The 27,644-nt window shown below is 42.1% G+C and overlaps 1 protein-coding gene across 2 annotated transcripts in view; it reads left to right on the plus strand.

The window, feature by feature from the left end:
* The window catches only part of LOC129835131 (B-cell scaffold protein with ankyrin repeats-like), a 54,511-nt gene extending 28,012 nt beyond the window's left edge, over positions 1-26,499 (plus strand). For both annotated transcript variants that reach the window (XM_055900531.1, XM_055900530.1), the window contains 11 exons: positions 639-781; positions 3,829-3,943; positions 6,216-6,412; positions 13,926-13,989; positions 14,323-14,547; positions 16,963-17,025; positions 17,258-17,439; positions 19,946-20,009; positions 22,931-22,960; positions 23,528-23,607; positions 24,717-26,499. In XM_055900531.1, coding sequence (XP_055756506.1) covers positions 639-781; positions 3,829-3,943; positions 6,216-6,412; positions 13,926-13,989; positions 14,323-14,547; positions 16,963-17,025; positions 17,258-17,439; positions 19,946-20,009; positions 22,931-22,960; positions 23,528-23,607; positions 24,717-24,746 — 1,193 coding nt within the window. In that variant the 3' untranslated portion in view covers positions 24,747-26,499. The remainder of the gene's footprint in view (positions 1-638; positions 782-3,828; positions 3,944-6,215; positions 6,413-13,925; positions 13,990-14,322; positions 14,548-16,962; positions 17,026-17,257; positions 17,440-19,945; positions 20,010-22,930; positions 22,961-23,527; positions 23,608-24,716) is intronic.
* Positions 26,500-27,644: the final 1,145 nt, after the last annotated feature.

The raw sequence follows: 27,644 nt of genomic DNA on the forward strand, positions 1-27,644 counted from the left end.
CGACCCTCACCGTTTCAGATTGTTATGAAATCGTTTCTATAATTGGAAACAGATTAGATGAACAGGATTCATATAATATTCAATAAATATAGTACTTAACATCTGATTTGGAACATAATTCTTCCTACCAATGAGGAAGATGTTAGGAATCGCCAAAAATGATCAAAGGGCTCCCACGGACCCCCTCCACCATACGGATAGCCCTCAGAGAGCTGCCATTTGTTACATTAAATTGACCACAGAATTTATTTTCATATTTTGGATTCCTCATGTCTTACTCAATGGTAGGAAGAAGTTTGGTCCAAATCGGATGTTGAGTACTATTTATGTTGAATCATATCTGAATCTGAGAAATTAAAAGGGCCAATTTGAGTACAATCAATTAGCTTAATTACAAGGAGAGCAAATAAAATGTCAACAAAATAATGTTCCAGGAATGCTAATCTTATCTGTTTCCAGCAACAAATAATTTCAGAACACTGGGAGGGTAGATGTCATGGGTGCTGAAATGACATGGAATGACCCTAGAGCGACTTGATGACCTTGTCAAAGAGCACACAACAAAACACCATGGTTTCTAAAATGATGATGCGCAATGCTTATGAAACAAGTTTATATAATTTGTTTTCCTGTTGCAGACTTCCAAGCAGGAAGTGTGGGCGTAACACTGTACTGTAGTGGGGTGGCGATGGGGAAGGCCCATCTGCAGTACTACAGCAGCATGGAGGAGATGGCTCGCCTTCTGACCAGGGTGGCAGACCCTGTGGACTTCATGTGCCAGGTACAGTTGAAGTCGGAAGTTTACATACACCTTAGCCAAATACATTTAAACTCAGTTTTTCACAATTCCTGACATTTAATCCTCGTAAAAATTCCCTGTCTTAGGTCAGTTAGGATCACCACTTTATTTTAAGGATGTGAAATGTCAGAATAATAGTAGAGAGAATGATTTATTTCAGCTTTTATTTCTTTCATCACATTCCCAGTGGGTCAGACGTTTACATACACTAATTTATTATTTGGTAGCATTGCCTTTAAATTGTTTAACTTGGGTCAAATGTTTCGGGTAGCCTAACACAAGCTTCTCACAATAAGTTGTGTGAATTTTGGCCCATTCCTCCTGACAGAGCTGTTGTAACTGAGTCAGGTTTATAGGCCTCCTTGCTTACACACACTTTTTCAGTTCTACCCACAAATTTTCTATAGGATTGAGGTCAGGGCTTTGATGGCCACTCCAATACCGTGACTTTGTTGTCCTTAAGCCTCCCGGGTGGCGCAGTGGTCTAGGGCACTGCATCGCAGTGCTAGCTGCGCCACCAGAGTCTCTGGGTTCGCGCCCAGGCTGGGCTGGGTTCGCGCCCAGACTCTGTCGCAGCCGGCCGCAACCGGGAGGTCCGTGGGGCGACGCACAATTGGCATAGCGTCGTCCGGGTTAGGGAGGGTTTGGCCGGTAGGGATATCCTTGTCTCAGTATGTAAAATGTAATGAAATGTAAAAAAAAAAATGTAATAAAATGTATGTACTCTACTGTAAGTCGCTCTGGATAAGAGCGTCTGCTAAATGACTAAAATGTAAATGTTAAGCCATTTTGCCACAACTTTGGAAGTATGCTCGGGGTCCATTTGGAAGACCCATTGTCCATTTGGAAGACCCATTGTGACCAAGCTTTAACTTCCTGACTGATGTTTTGAGATTTTGCTTCAATATATCCAAAGAATTTTCCTCCCTCATGATGCCATCTATTTTGTGAAGTGCATCAGTCCCTCCTGCAGCAAAGCACCCCCAACAACATGATGCTGCCACCCTCGTGCTTCACGGTTGGGATGGTGTTCTTCGGCTTGCAAGCATCCCCCTTTTTCCTCCAAACATAACAATGGTTATTATGGCCAAACAATTATATTTTTGTTTCATCAGTCCAGAGGACATTTTTCCAAAAAGTATGATCTTTGTCCCTATGTGCAGTTGCAAACCGTAGTCTGGCTTTTTTATGGCGGTTTTGGAGCAGTGGCTTCTTCCTTGCTGAGCAGCCTTTCAGGTTATGTCGATATAGGACTCGTTTTACTGTGGATATAGATACTTTTGTACCTGTTTCCTCCAGCATCTTCACAAGGTCCTTTGCTGTTGTTCTGGGATTGATTCGCACTTTTCTCACCAAAGTACGTTCATCTCTAGGAGACAGAACGCGTCTCCTTCCTGAGCGGTATGACAGCTGCGTGGTCCCATGGGGTTTATACTTGCGTACTATTGTTTGTACAGATGAACGTGGTACCTTCAGGCATTTGGAAATTGCTCCCAAGGATGAACCAGACTTGTGGAGGTCTACAATTTTTTTCTGAGGTCTTGGCTGATTTCTTTTGATTTTCCCATGATGTCAAGCAAAGAGGCACTGAGTTTGAAGGTAGGCCTTGAAATACATCCACAGGTACACCTCCAATTGACTCAAATTATGTAAACTAGCCTATCAGAAGCTTCTAAAGCCATGAAATAATTTTCTGGAATTTTCCAAGATATTTAAAGGCACAGTCAACTTAGTGTATGTAAACTTCTGGCCCACTGGAATTGTGATACAGTGAATTATAAGTGAAATAATCTGTCTGTAAACAATTGTTGGAAAAATTACTTGTCATGCACAAAGTAGACGTCCTAACCGACTTGCCAGAACTATAGTTTGTCAGCAAGAAATTTGTGGAGTGGTTGAAAAACGAGATTTAATGACTCCAACCTAAGTGTATGTAAACGTCCGACTTCAACTGTACCTGAATTCTTCCAATAGAAACTCAAATTTCCAACTGTTGGACTAACGATTACACTGTAGATTAGCTAGATGAAGGAAAGCGTGTGCAAGGAGGTATCGAATGTGTCAATGTCTGTCACCTTGATTACTCAAAATACGTTGTAAACTTTCATTCGTGATTGGTAAAGGGAAAATTTGAGTATAATGTAGTAGCCTAAACCTATCGCTGTTACATTGAGCTGGGTGAATTGAATATGAATGACAGTCATCCAATTTGCCTTAATAGAAATAAGGCAGTGCTCATGAAAAAATGTATCATCCTCCCTCGTCTTAAAAGGCACCGACCGCCACTGATTTTGAAGCCCATGCGTACACCAATTCAATGCTTTTATATGTGTGGGGATGAGTACAAATAACTCAAATGTAAATGTACAGGAGAGCACACTATACAACTCAAATGATTTATCAATTTATGACTGAACCGTTTCATTGGAGGATTTGCAGAAAGGGTTTAGAGAGGAACATAAAGCATGTAAGGTAAACAACATGCATTCATTTAAACACATTTGAGAGACTAATTCATGGAATGAATCAGCATATTCCTGCTGCCGTTGATGTTGTTTACTTCCTCTCTTTGAAAGCCAGCTGACTGCAACTCAGTTTAAAAAGCCAATTGATTATGCACATGAACACTTACGTTGATTAGACCTAATTTGCTGAAGTTTCAACCCTTTGAGTCAGTCCTGTTCAAGCTGCCAAAATTGGGTTTTCTTTTTTGAGAAAAAGGGAATGAATTAAAAAGTTTATAAAAAAATCTTAGGATCAGGAAGGCATCAAAATTAGACACTTCAAAACAGAAAACACTGAGTATACCAAGCATTAGGAACACATTCCTAATATTAATTCACATGTCTAGCACTTGACATAGCTGAAATTACTTGACTATGACAGTGTGCTAGAAACTTTCCCAAAATTCCTCAGGAATATAGGTGGGAAGATTCCCAGAATCAAGACGCATTAGCAGAAGAACTTTTTGGTGAAAGTGACCAGAATTTTGCAACCCTTTGCTCATGCATCCTGTCCTGTGATCTCAGTCTCTTCAGGTGTCCTCGGTAGAGCAGCTGGACCAAAGGCTGTCCTCCATGCTGTTGGAAGCCATGCCCTCCACAGGCTTCCAGGGACTGCAGGGAGAGGACCCACCCGAAGGGGGTAAGTGTTCTGTTGTCTGTACCCCCTCGACAATCCAGTCAATTGAATGATCTGCTGACATTCATATTTTATGTTATATGATATTTAAATATCAATGTATGAGTAAATACGTCTATAATACATCTATGCATTTCCCATTTTGAATCTGACAACCAAATGTTGAAGTTGAACTGTAGTTTGTAAGTAATCCTGAATCCTAACTCGACATCTGTGCAGTAACTTTGTGATAAATACTGTTGTGTAAGTGTAACGGATGTGAAATGGCTAGCTAGTTAGCGGGCACGCGCTAATAGCATTTCAATCAGTTACGTCACTTGCTCTGAAACCTAGAAGTAGTGTTGCCCCTTGCTCTGCAAGGGCTGCGGCTTTTGTGGAGCGATGGGTAATGACGCTTCGTGGGTGACCGTTGTTGATGTGTGCAGAGGGTCCCTGGTTCGCGCCCGTGTCGGGGCGAGGGGACAGACGTAAAGTTATACTGTTACATTGGTGCCGTGACCCGGATCACTGGTTGCTGCAGAAAAAAAGGAGGTTGAAAGGGGGGTGAGTGTAACGGATGTGAAATGGCTAGCTAGTTAGCGGGTATATGCTAATAGCGTTTCAATCAGTTACGTCACTTGCTCTGAAACCTAGAAGTAGTGTTGCCCCTTGCTCTGCAAGGGCCGCGGCTTTTGTGGAGCGATGGGTAACGACGCTTCGTGGGTGACCGTTGTTGATGTGTGCAGAGGGTCCCTGGTTCGCACCCGTGTCGGGGCGAGGGGACAGACGTAAAGTTATACTGTTACATAGGCTGTTGACCAGGCACTATCTGAACTACAGTCTGCCTTAATTGTATTACAGAAAAACTTAATTGACCTGAAATTAGTATTGAATGCAGGTTAAACGAAGTTGATGTTCTCTAGAGCAGTGGTTCCCAAACTCAATCTCCCAATCTCAGTCTTAAATAATTCCAATAATTTTCTACACGGAGTCTGTGCCTGTATTTAGTTTTCATGCTAGCGAGGGCCGAGAATCCACTCTCACATACTGTACACTACCGTTCAAAAGTTTGAGGTCACTTAGAAATGGCCTTGTTTTTGTCCATTTAAAATAACATAAAATTGATCAGAAATACAGTGTAGACATTGTTAATGTTGTAAATGGCTAATTATTTTATGGAATATCTACATAGACATACAGCGGCTCGTTATCAACAACCATCACTTCTGTGTTCCAATGGCACGATGTGTTAGCTAATCCAAGTGTATCATTTTAAAAGGCTAATGGATCATTAGAAAACCCTTTTGTAACTATTTAAAGCACAGCTGAAAACTGTTCTGATTAAATAAGCAATAAAACTGGCATCAGCATCTCAAAATGGCCAGAAACAAATAACTTTCTTCTGAAACTCGTCAGTCTATTCTTGTTCTGAGAAATTAAGGCTATTCCATGCGAGGAATCTTGTACAACGTTGTGTACTACTCCCTTCACAGAACAGTGCAAACTAACTCAAACCAGAATAGAAAGAGGAGTGGGAGGCCCCGGTGCACAACTGAGCAAGAGTACAAGTACATTAGAGTGTCTAGTTTGAGAAACAGATGCCTCACAAGTCCTCAACTGGCAGCTTCATTAAATAGTACCCGCAAAACACCAGTCTCAACGTAAACAGTGAAGAGGCGACTCCGGGATCCTGGCCTTCTAGGCAGAATTGCAAAGACAAAGCCATATCTCAGACTGGCCAATAAAAAGAAAAGATTAAGATGGGCAAAAGAACACAGACACTGGACAGTGGAACTCTGCCTAGAAGGCCAGCATCCCGCAGTTGCCTCTTCACTGTTGATGTTGAGACTGATGTTTTGCAGGTACTGGTTGGCCCTCTTTAGTAAGGATGTTAGTTACAGTGGGACTTTTTGTAATAGGGCTTTGGTCTCTACTGAGTTAGGTAAATCAGCTTTGTTCCACAATAAGGTGCACGAAAACAATCTTCAACATGTTCTTACATTTGATGTTCTGGTGCCACTATGGCAATTGAGGACCTTATTACTGATTAATGTGTTTGTTTTTTAGGACTGTTTTTCTTTCTGCTTGCATTTTGTATTTATTTTGATGTGTGTATTTTCTGTAATTTCTGTAAAAGAGACATTGATCTCAGTATGACTCCCTGATAAAATAAAGGTTGAATAAAACTTGAATATGCATACACATCTCAAACTAGAATATCTATCTGATTACATTTTAGGATGGTTTCTGTCTGCACCTAATAATAACCCACTTAAACATCTCCTACCATAACCAGAGACGCTCCCAGAGGACGTGCCGTCACTTCTCCACTTTGCAGCCCAGAACGGGTTTAAAGACGTCTCCGGTGTGTTGCTACAATGTCCTGGGGCGAAAAGAGCTCTGTGCACAACTAACCGCCATGGTCAGACGCCCGCTGAGATCGCCCAACATAATGGCCACGATGAGCTCCATGTAGTGCTGCAGCAGACCCTGGTAAGTACATGCCTCGGGTCTGAGTAGGAGTGCTGATCTAGGATCAGGTTCCCCGCCTGTCCATGTAACCTTATTTGTTGCTCTCTAAAAGGCAAAACATACTCTGAGAAACTTTGTGAATACGGGCTCAGCTTTCCTAAAACATGCGTTTGGAACATGTCTGTACTGTAATGTGTGGTTATTGTCCTGCACGGGCAGCCTAGTACAATGGGTACCATGCACTCCCATTACAAGAATTCATAACATTCTCATTCTCTCAAATTACAAAATAATTTAATCATGTATGATTTATTACTATATATTATTACATCTGGGCACCAGACCAGTATTGAAGAAGAAAAAAAGACTTATGAAAAAATACATTATTGCTAAAATAACTCATAAGACTAAAATTAGTATAGTAATAATTGATTAACCTGAAGGTATGAACTTTTTTAAGAATCAATTGGAGTTCCTTACCAGAATAACAAGACAACACAACTACTTGATTTAATTACAGTCAAGGTATTTACAAAACATAATGAGAATGATCATGGAAAGGTGGGAAATGGAATGAAAGATGAGAAGAGAAGACCTGAATATTAAGGATGTTTTACTCCGTCTGTGAGAAAAGTCTGCTGCCTCTGTTGTTCAGGCCGCATGGAAAGAGCAAAAGGGAAGATGGTTGTCTCTTTTCTTGTTGCTCTTTTTCTCTCTGAGTTGGGTGGTTCCTTTGGGTTGTGTCCCTTGTTCCTCTGTTTGTTGGCTCTTTCCTCGAGTTGCAGAGACTGTGCCCTGATTGTGTTCTCCTTATGTCCTTGAAGAAGGTTAGCTTAAGTGTACCGTTCAGGCTACACTAACTCTTTGAGTCTTAAGTCTTTGGTAGGCCTGCAAAAAGGGAGGTTATTTGCCCTCCTTGAGGAGCTGCTGATCCCAGAGCAGGGCAGAGAGGTCCAGGATAAGAAGTCCAGGAAAGAAGAGAGTGAGGGAAAGACTTTTATCACCCAGAGAGTGGGTCCTTGGAGAAGTCAATTTAAGCTATAATAGTCCAGCATTATAGACAGTACAGTATTATGTTCAACATTGCTTAACATATGACATTAAAACGACATCGCTACAATGATTTATTCACTTTGAAAGTAGCTAATGGCTCTGTGTCAGCAGCCCAAGCTTTGGGTTTCTCTTCCGAGTGACAGCCATTTTCATAACAGAAAGAAACATCAAATTCTTCTCTGAGATGGCTACTCGTCAAAGCTACTGCAACTGGACGAGCTGCTGAAAACCTGCATGTCAAGAAGGTGAACAACAAAGACAGCAGTGTACTCAGGAATGCACTTAACCAGGGGCGGTACAGAGACATTCCATAAATAATAAACATGGCAGTAGAGGTGGAAGGAGGCTGGTGGAAGCCTTAGGAGTACTGGGTCACCTCATCCTCCAGGGCCGCCACTCTCTCCATCCTTTCATCCCCCAACCTCGCCACTTTTTACCCTTTTCCCCCTGATGGGTAATGGAAAAGCACATTGCTCATTTGCATCCTTCTGCTCCCCCTTATCCTCCCTCTCTCCTCTTTTCTAATCTGTCACTCCTGTGCCTCCTATAAGTCTTCTGGTCGCAACACCCCGGTGGAGGATTACAAGGCCTGTGTTTGTTCATGTTCTCGGGGAGAGAGTAGTGTGGGTCGTCGGCATACATTAGAACAATTATGCGATGCCTAATGCAGAAACTTCTTGCGTAATGGCATGTTTTTTTTTTCTCATAATATGGTGAGAGCCTCGCCTGGCTCAACCCCCATCTCTCTGCGATATGAAAGGAGTGGGGGGTGCGCCGTTTACTCACTAATGACAAGCAATCCAAATGTAATCGGTAGGCTATGCATCTGTACATCTGTATGTCCATTAGCTAAACCCAGAGGAGCTTGCCTTTTTATGATGCATGCTCTCCGCAATGGAAATCACATTAGCCAGTGAAGACAGCAAATGATTTAGAATATACTGTACTGGAATAGGCACCCCAATGGTGCAACATCTTAAACAATAAAGAGATGCAGCATTTTCAGCAGAGCCTATCCTCAAAAGGTCTATTGGGTTCTACAGTATTTATACACCAATTCCATGACTGATATTGAACAAATTATAATATTCATTCACTCTCATTGTCAGCACGTTGCAGAATAATGAATTCCTTACCAGTAATACCAACACACAAGAGGCAAACAGAAAAACAGAAATGAGATGTAGAGATGGGCCTGTGTTTACAGGCTCGTGAGTAGCAAACAGAGACCCAACCTAGGCTCACCTGTATCCACATCAACTGTGCCTGCCCGGGATATATACTTTTTTTTTTAAACAAAGAGTATAACAATAATAGTTAAATGTACACCGTCATAGTAGGAGTTAATTGAAACTGTAAATTGCCACCCTCTCCTGAAAGTCAACGGTACTAGAAAACAGCCTTGCCTTATGCTTCCCCTAGCCTTATCCTTGTCTACCACAACTAGTCTAGTAAAGACTGGGTTCCTTTCAGGAGTGTAGCTGCTTCTCCCCGTGTCTCCAGACAGAGAAGCAGATTCCCCAATGGGAGACTTAGACACTACAACAGCTGAGGAATGTGTATTATCCTCTGGCAATGCTGCTAATTGCGAGAGATTGCAGATGGAGCCAAGGCTGATCGCCTTGATCGGATTGCTCCAGCTCATTGAAAAACTCACTGTCTCTGATGTGTTTTGGGAAAACTGACGGCGGGACGAGGAAGAGGAGGGCACGGGTGTCCCACAGAGGTTACTCCCTTGGGAAGACGCATAATTCCGTAAGCAGCTGGCGGCCATGTTTTTTTTGCCGAATCGTTACGCACCGGCAATAATGGATGTTTCCTTGGTCTTTTTCCACAGAATAAATTAAAATGAACTGAAATCCACTCATAAATGCCAGTATAATCCATGAGGTAACCTACAGGTGTGTTTAAAAAGCTGTCAAACCATCATGTTCCCCCCTGACGAATTCTACAACCGGGCCCTAGTAAATAGTCAATCATAACATACCATACATTGAGTATATGAAACATTAAGAACATCTGCTCTTTCCATGACAGACTGACCAGGTGAATCAAGGTGAAAGTTATGATCCCGGGTGGCGCAGTTAGCACTGCGATGCAGTGCCCTAGACCACTGCGCCACCCGGGAGGCCCGCGTTGCAATTCTTGACAGAAACCGGTGTGCCTGGCATCTACTACCATACCCCGTTCAAAGGCACTTAAATTGTTTGTCTTGTCCATTCACACTCAATGACACATATAAACAATCCATGTCTCAATTGTCTCAAGGCTTAAAAATCCTTCTTTAACCCGTCTCCTCCCCTTCATCTACACTGATTGAAGTTGATTTAACAAGTGACATCAAGAACAAGACAACACGAACCCATCACCAGAGTCTCTGGGTTCGTGCCCAGGCTCTGTCGCAGCCGGCCGCGACCGGGAGGTCCGTGGGGCGACGCACAATTGGCATAGCGTCGTCCGGGGTAGGGAGGGTTTGGCCGGTAGGGATATCCTTGTCTCATCGCGCTCCAGCGACTCCTGTGGCGGGCCGGGTGCAGTGCGCGCCAGCCAAGGGGGCCAGGTACACGGTGTTTACTCCGACACATTGGTGCGGCTGGCTTCCGGGTTGGAGGCGCGCTGTGTTAAGAAGCAGTACGGCTGGTTGGGTTGTGCTTCGGAGGACGCATGGCTTTCGACCTTCGTCTCTCCCGAGCCCGTACGGGAGTTGTAGCGAAGAGACAAGGTAGTAATTACTAGCGATTGGATACCACGAAAATTGGGGAGAAAATGGGATAAAAAAAATTAATAAAAAAAATTAAAAAAAGATTTGCAACGCTGCTGGGTTTTTCCACGCTCAACAGTTTCCCATGTATATGAAGAATGGTCCACCACCCAAAGGGCATCCAGCCAACTTGACACAACTGTGGGAAGCATTGGAATCAACATGGGCCAGCATCCCTAGGGAACGCTTTCGACGCCTTGTAGTGTCCATGCCTTGATGAATTGAGGCTGTTCTCAGGAGTTATATTTAAGGGATAATCAACGAGGGGCTATGCGTTCTACAGAAAATAATGAACAACGTGGAAGGTGACCTTCCACTGAGTTACATACTTTGCCGGAGTTGATTATTCCTTTTTAACATGGCTATAAATTGCTGCTAGAAATGTGTTAATTTGCAGGTAGAAATGTGTTCAACATCCACTGAAGTACAGTAGCTAGCAAGTTAACAAGCTACAGTAGTTGCCTTGGTAACCAAACAGAACAGACTTGCTAATGTGGTTGACCAAACCATCAGTCCTAGCTTGCTGTTATGAAAATCAAATTCAACAATGCCAATAATGTTTTCAATTAGACTTTTGCTTTCAAAAGCAGCTCAAACATAGAACTTGTCAGAATTAACTATATTCATTGAATTCTACTGTGCTGATATACCGTGAGTTATAGGGAAATAGCACACGCTCTAGAATGCCCTTTAAGCCAAAGCATTTCTACCTGCAAATTAACACATTTCTAGCTGCAAATCCGTAAAATTATAGCCATGGTATAAAAGGGTTAATCAACTCGGGGCTCTATGTATTCTCTGGAAAATAATGCAACTCCGTGGAATGTTAGTTCCACTCCTCTAGCATGTCGTGGAACACACCGTCCACGTCAATAGTCTGTTTCCATAGAATGCATAGCCCCCTCGTTGATTATCTCTTACATACAGTTGTTTTGAGTAATACATCATTTGATTCAAATTCAATTCTATGGGTTAATCTTGGTTGCTGTGGTAACCTCTTTGATGTGCTGTATAATGAAACATTTCAGGTAATTTATGTAAAAAAGTCTTTCAGCTGACCAAGGGCTGTTATTGGGTGGACCAAGCTCAGTTAGCATAGTGGTTTTATTACCCCTAGCCATGTGTCAGCCCCTCCCTCTGCCAATGAATCAAGCTATGATGTATTAGTGCTTTGGGGGGGCCAAGAGGCTGTCTGTCAATACAGTCAAGACAAATGGCCCCTCTATCCCTGAATACGGCCATAACACTCACAGGGTGTACTTAACATCACTGTTGATCTGGGACTGCCGGTCTCCAAGGCACCACACTTCTCCAGCGGTAATGGGCTGTGAACTGTCGGTTAGGGAGATGAGAAACAAACATTACCACAGAGGTTGTTAGTAGCTCCAACTGTAACGACGTTCTAATTGTAATATTATAATATAATCACTGTTTAATGCTATCCTTTTGGGGCCTTCCTTCCTAAATGAAACAATGTATTTATACCTAAGTGTTTATAGTTGCACAGCATGCTAGATTATTTTATTTCTGAGATGAAATTGCCCAAGTGTAACTGAGGTGGTTCCGGTAACCACGCTTATGTGATGAGCAAACGTATTTAAATCCGCGGGCTAACACAGAATCGTGGCGTGTAGGAGACCTGGGTGTGAAACCCAGTTGGTATCACATGCACAAGAAAGGGGCTACTTTAGGAGGCCAAAATGGCCCAGGCCTACTGAACATAGAGATTTTGTTCTCCAGTCAATGTATTTGTCTTTCAATTTTTAATGTCACATGCACACATACAGTGAAATGTATTTTCTTGCCAACTCAAAACCCAACAATGCAATAATCAATAACAATGTAATACTAGGGGGAAAAAACACATCTTAGTGGTAGGTGAGAGGCATTTAGCTGGCTTAATGGAACTTTAAAACGATGAATTAGAAGCTGTGCATCCACAATTGTTAGTTATTTGGCCCATGCACTCCTATTATACGTTAATGTGGAGTCAATAACGTTCTATAAAGACGAGAGAGGAATGACACACTGATTGTATTGACTTGTCCTACAGAGCAAAAGCAGTAATGATTTTCTCTTCTTTTAAATGCACATCCTCCAGGGACTCCACTGATGTGTACCATGTTGACGGTCAAATTGCAGTAGAAGTCTTGTGTTTCCCCTTCATTGGGTCTGTGATGCTTTTTGCATGCCAACTTGATTTGCATAAGCGAACGGTCAGACTGCAGGATTTGTACAGGATTTGCATAGCATTTGAATGAAACGGTCACCCTGTCTTTGTTAGGGAGTGACTGTGGTTCTTTCAGCTTTTGTTCAACAGGCAACATGTCCAGTGCTGCTAAAACATGACCTATTAAAGTTAATATTATACATGATGTGTATAGCCAGAACGATGAAGGACATTTTCTACATCTGATACAAAGTACTCAATGTACGAGTGAAGTTTCACTAGTCAGCAAGCAATGATGGCATGATATCAAACAGCTGGCTCAAGCGCTTAGTCCAAAAACACATATCAAAATAAGATAACAATTCCTCAATACTAGAGTCTTCAAGTGGAAACATGTTTCGCTACTGTCCAACATCAAAGCATCATTTTTTTAAATTCTCTGTAGATTGTCCATGTTTAATGAGCTTGTTCTGTCAACTATCTGTTGAGCTTCCTGTTGTTATTTTTGAATTAATATATTCATAATAGAAAATACATAATATGCAATATCAAGAAGTGTAATATTGCAATGGAGTGGCTGTGTTGCTTAGGAACAGCACATGGAAAATGCTTGGAGTTGAGTGCACTATTTTTTTGTTATTGCTTTCCATGTTAATCATAAAAATGTCTAATTCTGTATCGGTACTAGTATGATTCAGAACATTCCCACAAAACGAGTCTCTGGTCTTGGAGAGCTGCTATACCGGTTATGCCGATTTGACTTCCACCCCAACACAAACACACCTGTTGAAAAGATGAACCAATCATGGTCGTCAGGATTGACATTGACCGCTTGAATTGGGTGTGTTACAGTAGGTCTTTGGAAGATGTGCATTGATTTCAGGTCACACAAGAAAGACCGAATTAGCAAACTTTTTCCCTGTCGTAGTTGTTATCTAGTCCCACTTTTTTCCCTGTTCAAACTTAAGAAAATAAAACGATAACTTGCGAGCTGGGAAAACAAGCATATTGTCTGAAGTGCATTCCGTCAATAGCACCTCTACTGGTTACCACAGTCAAAACAGTCAGCCCCTATCAAACGCTGAGCCTTGAATCGCCACTAAATGATATGTTTGAATGGATAGGGGTAGATTGTCTGTGATCGCTCGATTAGTCTGATTACCCCTCTGGCACTGAGTATCTTATTGGGCAGAGGGCCACAAACAACAGCCTGGTATTCCTAGCACTGTTTACTGTATTGAATCCTCTAGGGGATGTTCGTTTTGGGTCTCTCATCTAACCAGCATAGCATTTCATAATGTATCAGGACACACAAAGTAACAGAGGGGAAACACATATTGTACTCCGCGTTACTGTCAACATAGGCAGTAGAGTAGAATCTGGAGGCGCTTACAGAAGAACGGGGGTGACATTTGACTATTTTAAATCTTGTTTTTCCATAACAAGGCGTCTTTACACAAGGAGTTCCATGACATTGAAACCTGTGTTGTATTAATGTAATGCATTGCTGGCAGAGTGCAGTAATCAGTCTCTATGGTCTGTCGTTACAGAATATGTTCACCGTGGGCAAGGACAGTGATGACAACAGTATCTATGAGATGATGTGCACAGCAGGTGAGTGGAGGAACGATGGTGAACGATACCACATTGGATTGTTTAACCAGCTCAATGTGTGGCATGCCGTCTTTGTTTTCATATTGTTCATTCAATAGATTGTCATCCTAGCAGTGGATGACCATAATGCGGTTTCTGATTTAGTATGCCATTACGATTGCCACACTGGAAAGCGGGAATTCACCACTACATTCAGTGGATGTAATTTGATGAAAATGGGATGCACCATACTGGGTGGTTTGTGCTTGACCCTGACTCATGCAGCTATTGCTTCTCTAGCAGTAGTATTCAACCCCATATTACGTATGAATATCGTTTATAAATATCTTACAGGGAATCCCAGTGCTCCAGACATTCAGAGAGAGCAGCAGGGAGAGGGGAATGAGGTGGGGGAGGATGAGGAGGACCTGTACGCCCCGCTAGGTGTAAATGATGAAGAGTATGACACCATCTTGACCTCCAGCAGCGCCGTCGTTATTGCTAACAGACCACCGGCGCCCACACCCCGGCCCGAAACCACCTCCGTCAAAGAGGACAGCACCCCCTTTATAGCTCAAGGTAGGACTAGACCGATGAACACTGGGTTGTGTTCAATAGGCACGAAACAGGAGAAAACGGATTGAGATGGAGGAAATCCGACATGATCTTTTCCAAAGAGAATGGTCATTGTCTTTTTTCGTTTCAAAACTTTGAACTACATGGTGCCCTACTGAACTTGACCTTGGGTTGCTGGTATGCTTATTCTGTGACTAGCGAGTATTGCGCATGAGCGGTAGAAGATCTCAGCTAGTGCAATGCAACATGTTATTTTTGTGAACTTCAAGGGAAGTTGGTTGCTAGTTCCAGACAATTGGGTCTGATATGCACTAAATATTTCAAAGAAGTCTGGAGATTTCCTTAACCAAGAGGGGAATATGTAGCAGATGTGAAACTTGCATGTGAAGGCAAAGACAGAACTGACTGTTACAAATACACAGATCCAGATTCGCTGGCATGGGATTCTTAAATGTTCAATTGAGCTGTGTAAATAATACAAGAGGATGAAGCTACTGATCTTAAGGGTTTATAAATAATTTATGTGTTCTTGATTTCTTTCTTTCTTGTCTGCCAAAAAGACATTGCCTTTCTTTCCAGTTCCCTTTACCCTCTTTGAGCTGTGGACTGGATCCCAAACTCTCTGTGCTTTGTGGGAAAGGTGATAACTTGGTTGGGGTTGGACAGGAGGAAATGTTATGTCTTGGTCATTAGTCTTTGTTGTGCACTGTAAGGGAGTCAGGCGGTGGCTGGTCCTCCAATTAACTATAAGGGTTATTTGTCCTACTTGAAGTCTCTTGAAAACATGTGATTCCATAAGTAACACTAACCGCCAATCTGCAGTAGAACAGCCCCAAAAGTATGTATCTTGTTAACGAATGTGATGTTATTGTGTGAACCACCACTTCTCCCCGATCTTTCAGCCCTACCCATAGATCCTGAAGCCTAGCAAACGCAGATTACACTGCATCACAAACGCCTCAATAACAGAAGCCCAACTACTGGGCCTGGGCTGCCATCTGCAACCAATCTGGGCCAGTCTCGGGCCAAGCCAGCAGCATCGGTCATTACACGTGTTTTCCATCGTTCATGTCCCCCGACATGAGACAACACAGGATGGGAGAGGGGGATCAAGAGATTTCCACGCATTAATACAGTGGAGTCTTTCAACCATGCACTGATCATATTGCCTCCCTCCACTAATGAATGCATCACAGTGACTTAAAGACATGTTCCGGTACTTTGGCGAATTAGAAAGTATTTGTTTAAACCTCCGGCTTTGGGCTGGATGTGTCACTGTGTAGTTCATACATGCATAATCTATGAGCAGAATTACTGCCTTGCCTCAATTAGCCACGAAATCTCTAGTTTGAAAGTGTATTTTTTTTCTTGAAGCTGTGCCGTGCCATTTTCCTTTTCCTTACATTTTCTCCCACGTGGGCAAGCCCCCTAGCAATTTTTGAGTTCTAGCTTCAGCCCCTCGCATTGAGTGAAAGAGACAGATGTCGTGGTGCACATATGTGATATAGTATGCAATTTTCGGGGACCACTTTTCAGAACTACTGTATACAAAAAAAGTTGACCAAATTACCAGGGAATCTCTTTAAAGAAAGTCCTGACTTAAAGAAACTGGAGGAGGGTTGGGACTTTGCCTATTGCTTCATTGCACTGCACAGCTAGAAATAATGGACAAAGTATAGATTTTTACCTGCCGTTCTGACTGGTAAGACTATCGTAGTCTGTATGTGGAGGAAGGATAATTAGTGTATGAGGGAGTGTCTGTATTTAAAATGGCAACCTATTTTCTGAAGAAGTGCAGAATATAGGAAATAGGGTACCATTTCAGTTGCAACCTATGAGTGTGTTAGTGGGTAGAGTACATGTGGGTATGTTTGTGTGTACAAGTGGATGGGTATATCTTCAGGAAGGAAATTAAGCTTTGAAATCTGAGGAGATGACTGGGCCAGAACCCTAAAGACGCTCCATTACCAATCACCCCTGTCAACACCATAAGTGCAGAGAAGTGACTCCCTCAGCGAAATAAAGCAACATATCATTCTAAGTACTTACTTGCAAATCGATAGCATTGAGTGTATCTTTCAGTCTGATTCAATTCAGCTTAATGCATCTGTATGTCTTTTACCAAACCTTGGAAGAAGGATATTTTATCTCAAATAAAATGTACATACTAGTACGTATTTTACTCTGTCGTTCACTTTAGAGTAAATATTTTAACGTATCACTTTTATGCAGTTGTGCAGCCTATTTGTGTACATTGACTAGTCTACCTCTGTGCTATTTGTTTGTAAATGGCGCCATCTTGTGGAATGGCGTGAAATAGTATACTCGTTAAAGGTAGTGGAGAAAAACACAGCGTTAGTATTTGTAGTGTCAGTTCATCACGTCTGTATTGTCTCTGATGGCAGTGTGTGTTTGCAGTGTTCCAGAAGAAGATGTCACAGAGCGATACTGAAACCCTGTATTCTCTACCCACTAAGCAAGGTAAGGCCAGGCAACAGTCAAAAAAGTATATTTCTGTAGGTCTGCATTGACGGCTGAATAGGTCAGTGATGCTAAGTATATGGAGCAATGTAAGTGCCATTAAAATGATAGAATTACCATTCCATAAGTATAGTCCATTGATCATTTCTGTCAAACTGGAAAAGTATTTGTTACTGTACATCTGGCGGAAAGGGATTGATTTAAGTCTCCCTGCCATTCTGTTATTCTGTAGCACGCGGGCGAGACGGCATCTCCTCCACGTACGACACATTTGTGCCCAACCAGCCGCCTGGGCTGGAGCAGCTGATTGAGCTGCAGGAGAAGGTGAAGAGAGGCTCTCTCAGTATGGACGAGGCTCTGGAGAGGTTCAGTGACTGGCAGAGGGTCCAGAAGGGAATGGACTCCATTCAACAGGTAATAATGCGGGGAAATGAGTCTGCCGTTTCAAGACCGTGCTCACTAGGAGTAGTGCCATCAACCTTTAACTTCCACTTCCACACAATCCCGGATCCGGGAGCACCCCCATCAGTAAAAAAGCTGACTAGCATAGCCTAGCATAGCGTCACAAGTAAATACTAGCATCTAAATATCATTAAATCACAAGTCCAAGACACCAGATGAAAGATACACATCTTGTGAATCCAGCCATCATTTCTGATTTTTAAAATGTTTTACAGGGAAGACACAATATGTAAATCTATTAGTTAACCACGTTAGCAAAAGACACAACTTTTTTTACTCCACCATTTTTTTCCTGCATAGGTAGCTTTCACAAATTCGACCAAATAAAGATATAAATAGCCACTAACCAAGAAACACTTTCATCAGATGACAGTCTGATAACATATGCTATACAATAAATATGTTTTGTTAGAAAAATGTGCATATTTCAGGTATAAATCATAGTTTACCATTGCAGCCACCATCACAACTCTCACCAAAGCAACTAGAATAACTACAGAGTCCATCGTGTATTACCTAAATACTCATCATAAAACATTTCTTAAAAATACACAGCGTACAGCAAATGAAAGACAAACATCTTGTGAATCCAGCCAATATTTCAGATTTTCTAAGTGTTTTACAGCGAAAACACAATATAGCATTATATTAGCTTACCACAATAGCCAGAAACACAAGCCATTTACCAGCAGCAAAGGTTAGCGATCGTAACAAACAGGCAAAAGATATATAATTTTTGACTAACCTTCATAAACTTCTTCAGATGACAGTCCTGTAACATCATATTACACAATGCATATAGGGTTTGTTCGAAAATGTGCATATTTAGCGGCACAAATCGTGGTTATACAATGTGATTAGTGGCCAAACTTCAAGCAATCTGTCCGGCGCCATCTTGGAGAGGCACCTATTCTAATCGATAACTAATCATAAACTCGACAAAAAAAATACAGGTTGGACAGCAAATTAAAGATACATTAGTTCTTAATGCAACCGCTGTGTTAGATTTTTAAAATTAACGTTACTACGCATACAGCGTGCGCTAAAGCGAGACCGCACCGAAATTCATGGCGGAATTATTGTTTAACATTTGTCAACATAAATACGAATTAACAGCATAAAGACTTCTTACTATTTGCTGAGCTTCCATCAGAATCTTGGGCAAGGTGTCCTTTCTCCAGAACAATCGTCTTTTGGTTGAAAGATGTCCTCTTCTCCTGTAGAAATAGCAGCTAACGCTAGCCATCCACCGGAGAGGTGTCCAACTTGCGATAGCGCGTGACAAAGAAACTCCAGAAAATCGCAATAAACTGATATAAACTGCTATAGGTCGGTTTAAATTAACTACCTTATGAAGTTTTTAAGACAAAAATCTAATTAAATCAGAGCCGGAGATATAGAACTGCTAAAACGAAAGCTTTTCAGGACGCCATGGTGATGTCCCTCTTGCGTCAGGCCCCCCGTTGAAAAGGCCGGACATTCCGTTCCAAGTGGTTTTATAGTGCCCCAGATGGTGCAATCCACTCCATTCAAATTCTCACCGCTTACTGACATCTAGAGGAAAGAGTATGCAGTGCATGTAGCCCCATAGCTTACATGGGAACTTATAAACTGACCCTAGAACAGAGACCTCAATTTCAGAAATGTCACTTCCTGACAGGAAGTGTGCTGCAGAATGAGTTCTGTTTCACTCAGAGAAATAATTCAAACGGTTTTAGAAACTAGAGAGTGTTTTCTATCCAATAATATGCATATTGTACGAGCAAGAATTGAGTAAGAGGCAGTTTAATTTGGGAACGAATTTTTACAAAGTCGAAATGGCGCCCCCCTATTGACAAATGTTAAGACTCAATAATATGACATCATTATACACAGTGTGACAAAGTCATACACAGCGGGCCAACTTCCCTGCTTACAGACGTCAACAACAGGAGAATACAGGACTGCAACTATTGGCTCTTTCCAAAGTGGGCATGCCTTAGTCTGAAAGTCAGTCTGTTTGTGCTGTAATACATCAAGCTAGCATGCGCAAATTGTGAAATGTGAACATAACAGGTGACATAGGCTTTGAACACTACTCATTAATGAGTATATGTCATGTGTTATGTTGTGCATTACAAACCCGGGTAGTTTGGGTACTGGATGCTTATTGGCTGAGACAGCATTTCAGCCGTGTGTATATAAGATAATATACCACGGTAAAACTACTTGTTTACTGTTCTATTTATGTTGGTAACCAGTTTATAACAGCAATAAGGCACCTTGGGTTTGCGGTATATGGCCAGTATACCACGGCTAAGGGCTGTTCTTACACACAACACGAAGCGGAGTGCCTGGATACAGCCCTTAGCCATTGTATATTGGCCATATACCACAAACCCCTGAGGTGCATATTGCTTAACTATGCCTTGTTGTATTATAACATGGCTGCTGTGTCTAATGGATTGTAACTCCACAGGAGAAACTACGCCAGCTGAGGGCGAGTATCATCAACAACCGAGAGGACGATGAAAGTGTCTATGGTAACCGTTTTCTACACTGAGTATACAAAATATTAAGAACACCTGCTCTTTCCATGACATAGACTGACCAGGTGAATCCTGTAGAAGCTATGATCCCTTATTGATGTCACTTGTTAAATCCACTTTAATCAGTGTAGATGAAGGGGAGGAGGCAGGTTAACCTGTCCAGGCTGAGGGTGCCGCTAGCGGCACTCCCCCCCCACCCCCACTGAAAAGGCAGAGCCGCGAAATTCAAAAAAATTTTTTTTTTTAAATATTTAACTTTCACACATTAAAGTCCAATACAGCTAATGAAAGACACAGATCTTGTGAATCCAGCCAACATGTCCGATTTTTAAAATGTTTTACAGGGAAGACACAATATGTAAAGATGTAAATCTATTACCTAAAAACACATTAGCATAATCCACCATCTTTTATTTGTCCACCAACACCAGTAGCTATCACCAATTCGGCTAAACTAAGATATTTATAGCCCCTAACCAAGAAAAAAACTCATCAGATGACAGTCTGATAACATATTTATGGTATGGGATAGGTTTTGTTAGAAAAATGTGCATATTTCAGGTAGATGGCATAGGTTACAATTGCACCCACCGTCACAAATGGACTAGAATAACTACATAGAGCAACGTGTTTACCTACTTACTAATCATCAAACATTTCGTAAAAATACACAGCATACACTAATCGAAAGACACAGATCCTGTGAATACAGACAATATTTCAGATTTTCTAAGTGTCTTACAGCGAAAACACAATAAATCGTTATATTAGCATAGCACATAGCACATAGCAGCCCAGCATTGATTCTAGCCAAAGTGAGCGATAACGTCAACATCGCCAAAATATATTAATTTTTTCACTAACCTTCTCAGAATTCTTCAGATGACACTCCTGTAACATCATATTACACAATCCATATAGAGTTTGATCGAAAATGTGCATATTTAGCCACCAAAATCATGGTTAGACAATGTGAAATGTAGCCCAGCTGGTGAGAAAATGTCCGTGCGCCATATTAGACAGTGATCTACTCTTATACATAAATACTCATAAACGTGACTAAAAAATATAGGGTGGACAGGGATTGATAGACAATTTAATTCTTAATACAATCGCGGAATTACATTTTTTAAATTATCCTTACTTTTCAATACAGTTTGCGCCAAGCGAAGCTACGTCAAAAAACATGGCGTCCTAAGCCACTAACATTTTTCGACAGAAACACGATTTATCATAATAAAAATGTCCTACTTTGAGCTGTTCTTCCATCAGTATCTTGGGCAAAGGATCCTTTCTTGGGTCTAATCGTCTTTTGGTGGAAAGCTGTCCTCTTGCCATGTGGAAATGCCAACTGCGTTCGGGATGAACTGGAAGCGTGCCCAGCAATTCACAGCGTTTCAGAAATAAATGTCCCAAAATCGCACTAAACGGATATAAATTGCTATAAAACGCTTTAAATTAACTACCTTATGATGTTTTTAACTCCTATAACGAGTAGAAACATGACCAGAGTAATATTACTCCCTCCACTAATGCTTGGAACAAGTGCGGGTCGATGTCCTCCAGGCGCATGACGCAGCAAGAAAAGAGTTCCTAGCTACAGGGTTTTTTAATTTGTAGTGCCTGTGAACGCGCAATCGACCCCATTCAAATCGTCATCACGTAAAGGCATCCAGGGGAAGACGTAAGCAGTGTCCGTATACTCATAGCAATAACTGTGGCCTTTTAACTGACTCCAGATCAGGGGCCAACATTTCTGAAATCTGACTCCATGTCAGGGAAATTGCTGTAGAATGGGTTCTGTTCCACTTAGAGACAAAATTTCAACTCCTATAGAAACTATAGACTGTTTTCTATCCAATAATAATAATAATATGCATATTGTACGATCAAGAATTTTGTGGGAAGCCGTTTCAAAAATTACACGATTAGCATAAATAGTGACAACAGCGCCCCCAGCCTCAACAGGTTAAAGAAGGATTTTTAAGCCTTGAGATAACTGAGACATGGATTGTGTATGTCTGTCATTCAGACTGGGAATGGGCTAGACAAAGATTTAAGTGCCCTTTTAAACGGGGTATGTAGTAGGTGCCAGGCGCACCGGTTTGTGTCAAGAACTGGATTTTTCACACGGAACAGTTTCCCGTGTGTCTCAAGAATGATCCGCCACCCAAAGGACATCCAGCCACAACTGGGAAGCATTGGAGTCAACATGCGCCAGCAACCCCGTGGAACAGTTTTGAGACCTTGTAAAGTCCATACCCCAACGAATTGAGGCTGTTCTTTGGGAAAAGGAGAGGGGGGGGTTTACGCATAAATAGGAAGATGTTCCTAATGTTTGGTGTATTCAGTGTATACATAATTCTGACCGTAACGTTCCAAACGGATTTCCTTTTTTGATGAGAAGAGCAAAGCAATCCCCACTTGGGGGATAGATACTGTATGGGATCATTACCTTGACGTCTAGCAATGAGTTTACAGCTTAAACAAGCCGTTGGAACATCGTATATCAAGGGATCTGACATACTTTTGACACAAACAGTTGCTTAGTTAAGCTAGTTGGCAAGCTAGCTAGTTAACTGTTTGTGGCCTGAGTTACAATATTATGCAAGAGCTATGAAGGCCACCTGCATTAGAGATGTCTCTGCAAGTCCTGCAGAAGATTAGGCAGTCCTTACACTTCTAATTGAAGTCCCATTGGGTACACATCAAATGACGCCACCCTTTGTAATAGAAAGAGTTTGTAGTTGTAATTCCCACAGCTCATCTTGATGATGGTGTTTCGTCTCCAAATGAGAATCTTGGCAGAGTTAATTTTTACATCTCTTGATAAAGGTGACATTGCAGAAATAGAGTAGGGAGCCACATGCAGTACAGTGACACAGGCTTATCAACCCTTTCTCTTCTCTCTCCAGATAAAATCAACATCATCCATCACACACCCAGTAAGTCCTTGAAGACCCTTCGTATTCAGAGAGCGCGAGAGACTGGTGTCTTCTGTTTGTCTTTTCATTCCCTGCCTCAGTTTCTCCAGTAGTGAAATGTTTGTCCCGAAGGAACCGCTGGCTAGATAAACTCTTCTGAACAGTTTGCTCAGAAGGCTGTAAAGTCCCCAAGGCTGTGGCTTTGATGTTCTAGGTTCCATATTGTTTGAGATCTATTTCTTCGCTGTAGTTGCTATGGTCTGTCTAAGTATACCACCACTAGTAAGTAGTTCAGTCTTAAAAGTGAATTTATAACATCTGGTTTATAATTGCATTCTGAAGCCCTCCATGTTCTGTGATCACCGTCAGTGCAAATATAAACGGATCAGCTTGTGAGAAGGCTGGGTAATGTTCAGTGGGCAGAAAATGGGCGAAAACATTATGAAACTGAGTGAAACAGGGATGCACTTCACCATACTACCATCATTTTTTTCCTACATTGCGCCCTACTGAACGCGACCCTGGTGTTTTGAAAGTCTGACAGTGGACTTAATATGATGTCCCTGTTGACTTCTTCCTCTTGGTTAGATGTGACTGTGAATGAATGTCGCAGAGGAAGCCAGCCGGTGGAGACGGACTTTTACAGCAAACCACTTAAAGGACAACATGTAAGTAAATCATGTGTTTGTATAGGCTCTGGTCAAAAGTAGTCTAGGATGTCATTTGGGAGTCCACACAGTCCATGTGTTTACGTCTGTGTTGAAAATCCAACATGTCTGATCCCAGGCTATGTCACAGCCGTCCGTGACCTGGAGTCCCATAGGGCGGCTCACAATTGGCCCAGTGTCATCCGGGTTAGGGGAGGGTTTGACCGGAGGGATTCCCTTGGTTCATTGCACTCTAGCAACTCCTTGTGGCGAGCCGGGTGTCTGCACGCTGTCTTCAGTCGTCAGTTGAACTGTTTTTCCTCCGACAAATTGGTGCGGCTGGCTTCCGGGTTAAGCGAGCAGGTGCTAAGAAGCAGCGCGGCCTCCCGAGCACATTGGGAGTTGCAGCGATGAGACAAGATCGTAACTTCCATTTGGATATCACGAAATTGGGGAGAAAAAGAGGGTGTAATTCCAAGGAAATATATAACAATAAATACAATTTAAACATGTCATAATGAAATTTGATTATATATTTTCAGTTCTTGTTGATAGAAATATGGTTAGCCATGGCTTTCATCTTTAAAAAATGACTGATTTAACTATCAACAAGAACTAAAACAGCTTTAGTAATTAATATGCTTACTTACCTTCACCATTTGTCTGCTTTCTAGAAGAAATTTGACTGAAAAGCAAATGTACAACACTTGGACCTCAGAAATATGGTTAGCCATGGCTTTCAACTTAAAAAAATGGCTGATTTAACTAAGGTCCAAGTGTTGTACATTTGGTTTTCAGTCAAATTTCTTTTGGAAAGCAGACAAATGGTGAAGTTAATTACGGTAAGCATATGAATTACTAAAGCTTTTGCAGTATGCCACCTTTATTTAACTAGGCAAGTCAGTTAAGAACAAATTCTTATTTACAATGACGGCCTACCCCGGGCAAACCCGGACGACGCTGGGCCAATTGTGCGCAGCCCTATGGGACTCCCAACCACGGCCGGATGTGATACAGCCTGGGTTCGAACCAGGGACTGTAGTGACGCCTGGTAGTAGTACAAGCTCAAAATAATGACTTCATTAATTTATTCATATGATTTATATTAACGATTTTCCATACTCTTATAGGTGCCATCAAACAAGAAACAAGACATTTAAGTTATTTGTCTTAATCTCATCCATTCTGAAGAACCAAGCTCTTATACTGTAGGAAGAAATGAATATGTCTATGTCCTGCATCCCTATAAGATATTGATACATGGTAAATGTAACGTGATAAAGATGGCCATATCCGTTATACGACTATGTTCATTAAGTTATTAAGTTCAAATTAAATCATTTTATTTCATAACGTCATGTAATTGTATCTGGGGTGTATAACTCATACAGTCTATGTGGTTATACTGTAGGGGTATGGGGTAGGTCATTTCCTCATTCTGTCTGTGTTACATACATACTAAATGAACACAACTCACCTACATAATATAGGGTACTATACAGTTTGCTCAGGATTTGTACCTTATTAATCAGTTGAATGGGTTGTGCTAGGTTTGCAGGGCATACTAGTTCATAAGAAGTCCTACTCTGCCCTCTAGTGGACAAGGAAAAACCCTACACCTTCAGACTGTTGACCTCAACTCCTGAGGCATTTCTAAGAGATATTCTTCAAGGTTCTATGTGTATCATTAGTATGGCGGTACATATCACAAAGTGAGCCTATATGCTCATGTGATCTGGTTCCTCTACTCTCATATTCTTGTGCAGGTTGAACACAAATGAATGAATGCAGAAATAGGCAACAGTAACAATCACATAAAACATGTAGTCATTAATTTGGAGTAGGGTGAAGTTGCCCCAAGATGCTGATCTTGGGTCAGTTTTCCATTTTTCCAAATAATGGTTAAGGTTTTAGGGGAGGGGAATCTGATCTAAGATCTGTACCTAGGGGAAACGTCACCCCAAAGTCATCCATCTATACAAGGGAATAAACCGCCTCCGTCCAGCTGCTTGCAGTACAGGAATCTGCCTTCAGAGGGCAGCATCACAAAGCAGTGATGTACAGGTTTATCACTGGTCCAAGACTATGATTGAATATAATTCATGTTAGTTGTAGATGTTTGGGGCGGGTAATCTGATAAACCTCGGAGCCATATAAGATTTTAAGGATTTTATTATTGTATGTGATGGTGACTATTGACAGAAAACTAACGTTATTGTACCAAAGCACTGGTTCATTATCACTGCCACACAATACAGCAGCTGGAATGGGTCTAACAAAAAATGTCTTTTGTAGGGAATTTTACTAATACAGGGCAAAACACAAACCTCAAGCTTGGACCGAACTCATCAGGGAACAAGGCGTAACGTTCAGATAGAAATGTAATATATAGAACAAACATGTCCCTCTGACATGTAGAATAAGGAATCACGTATGTTCCATTCATTGCATTTCTATTACAACGTTCCACAACGGTTGTCTGCTTAGATTCCCTTGTCTAGAAACCCTGGCATCAGTCAGAGCTGTTTGCCAACCAAGCAGCTGGGTACACGCTGGGTGCCATTCTCCTGATCAACCATGCTCTTTGTGAATAATATGTATTAAAGCCCATCATTCCATCTTGGTCCTGCCAGTTAGCCCTTTGGAGATAATCCGGCTCAGGCTGCAGGACCCCGTGGAATCGGAGGCATATGTTTGTCTGTCACCTGCTGAGCATAGTTCATTCGGTCTTCCCTGTCAGGGCATGGTGGTGGAGATGGCCCTGGTTCATCATGCATAAATGTTTCATGCTGCACAGCTAGAAAAGAGGAAGCTTCTTCCAGGAGCAGGTTAGCTTGTGTTCTGTCAATGTCTTTCATTTTGTTTATGTGACAGTGTTTTGATCTCCAATAATAAAAATGTTGCAACACCTCATTTTTACCCGTAACTTTAGCCTGAATAGGGTGAGACTTTCAGCGCACACACACTTTCCTGTGACTGTTACTCCCCCTTGGGTTGTTTCTCTGGGCCATGGCAGGATTAAAGCTGAGGATTGAGCACAGCTGCAACCCTGATAAAAATCTTGCAATTTCACAGTCAGTGGCATTCTTTCATCCCCTAATCCACACAACACATACGGCATACATGAACCCCTTACCAGGAAGAGAACAAGCTGCTCTGAGCAGCATCTCCGGTTCGGGGTGACGCCTTTGATTTGGGATAGAGCCGTGGAGTAACCCCCAGCCACCGTAAATTGAAGAGACTTAAGTCAGGAGGTGTGCTGTTTCTTTGGGCGTCTTGAAATAGTAGGTGTCCGGCCCCAGATGTGTACAACTGAAGAGTCGTGTGTCTATGTCGCTGTCCGGACCAGGTGTAGACTACTGTAATTAGGTTGGATGTGAATCGTATTGGGTTTCATGACAGCTGCAGAGACTTATCTGGTTTTAGAATGTGTTTTTTTCAACCTCATTGACAATTTGGAATGATCTTTTCAGCTACACTACCTCGTTGGGGGTCAACGGCTAGATCCCTGCCTTTCTGAATCCCCACCACCAAGCAGCCCTCTGTATTATGCCAACTCTCCCTTGTCTCTAGGGCATGGTTCATCCCTGGCAGACACAGTGACATCCATCTGCCAAAGGGCACAGGTACATAGTCATGTGCCATTGTCCTGCCACCGTCTGTTTGATCAGGGGCCTCTGGGCTCGACGCTCCGTAAGGGGCCCCAGGGGCCTCACACCAGCCCCACCAGCGGCTCTCTCTTTTGAGGCTTTGGACAGATTAATAGTTCCTCCTCTGCTGAGGCCTTTGTGAAGCAGCGCCCAGGCGTGTTCAAGCTGTTGGAGTAGCGGGGAGGCCAGGGGTGGACGGGACGGGCCTGGTGACGAGACGGGTTGGCTAATTCCACCACAGGTCAGCTCATCTGAGGCGGCCGGCTCTGCATTTTCAATGAAGTGGAAAGGTCACATCCGCACTGCCTGACACTGGGGAGGAAGAGCTCAAAACGTTGCATTGACAGGATAATTAGGTTAGTAATTCTGCCATCGCAAGGAAGGAATGCATTGACGTCTCATATGTGC

This window comes from Salvelinus fontinalis, chromosome 36 (genome assembly GCF_029448725.1).
Source record: "Salvelinus fontinalis isolate EN_2023a chromosome 36, ASM2944872v1, whole genome shotgun sequence".
Classification (NCBI taxonomy): Eukaryota; Metazoa; Chordata; class Actinopteri; order Salmoniformes; family Salmonidae; genus Salvelinus; species Salvelinus fontinalis.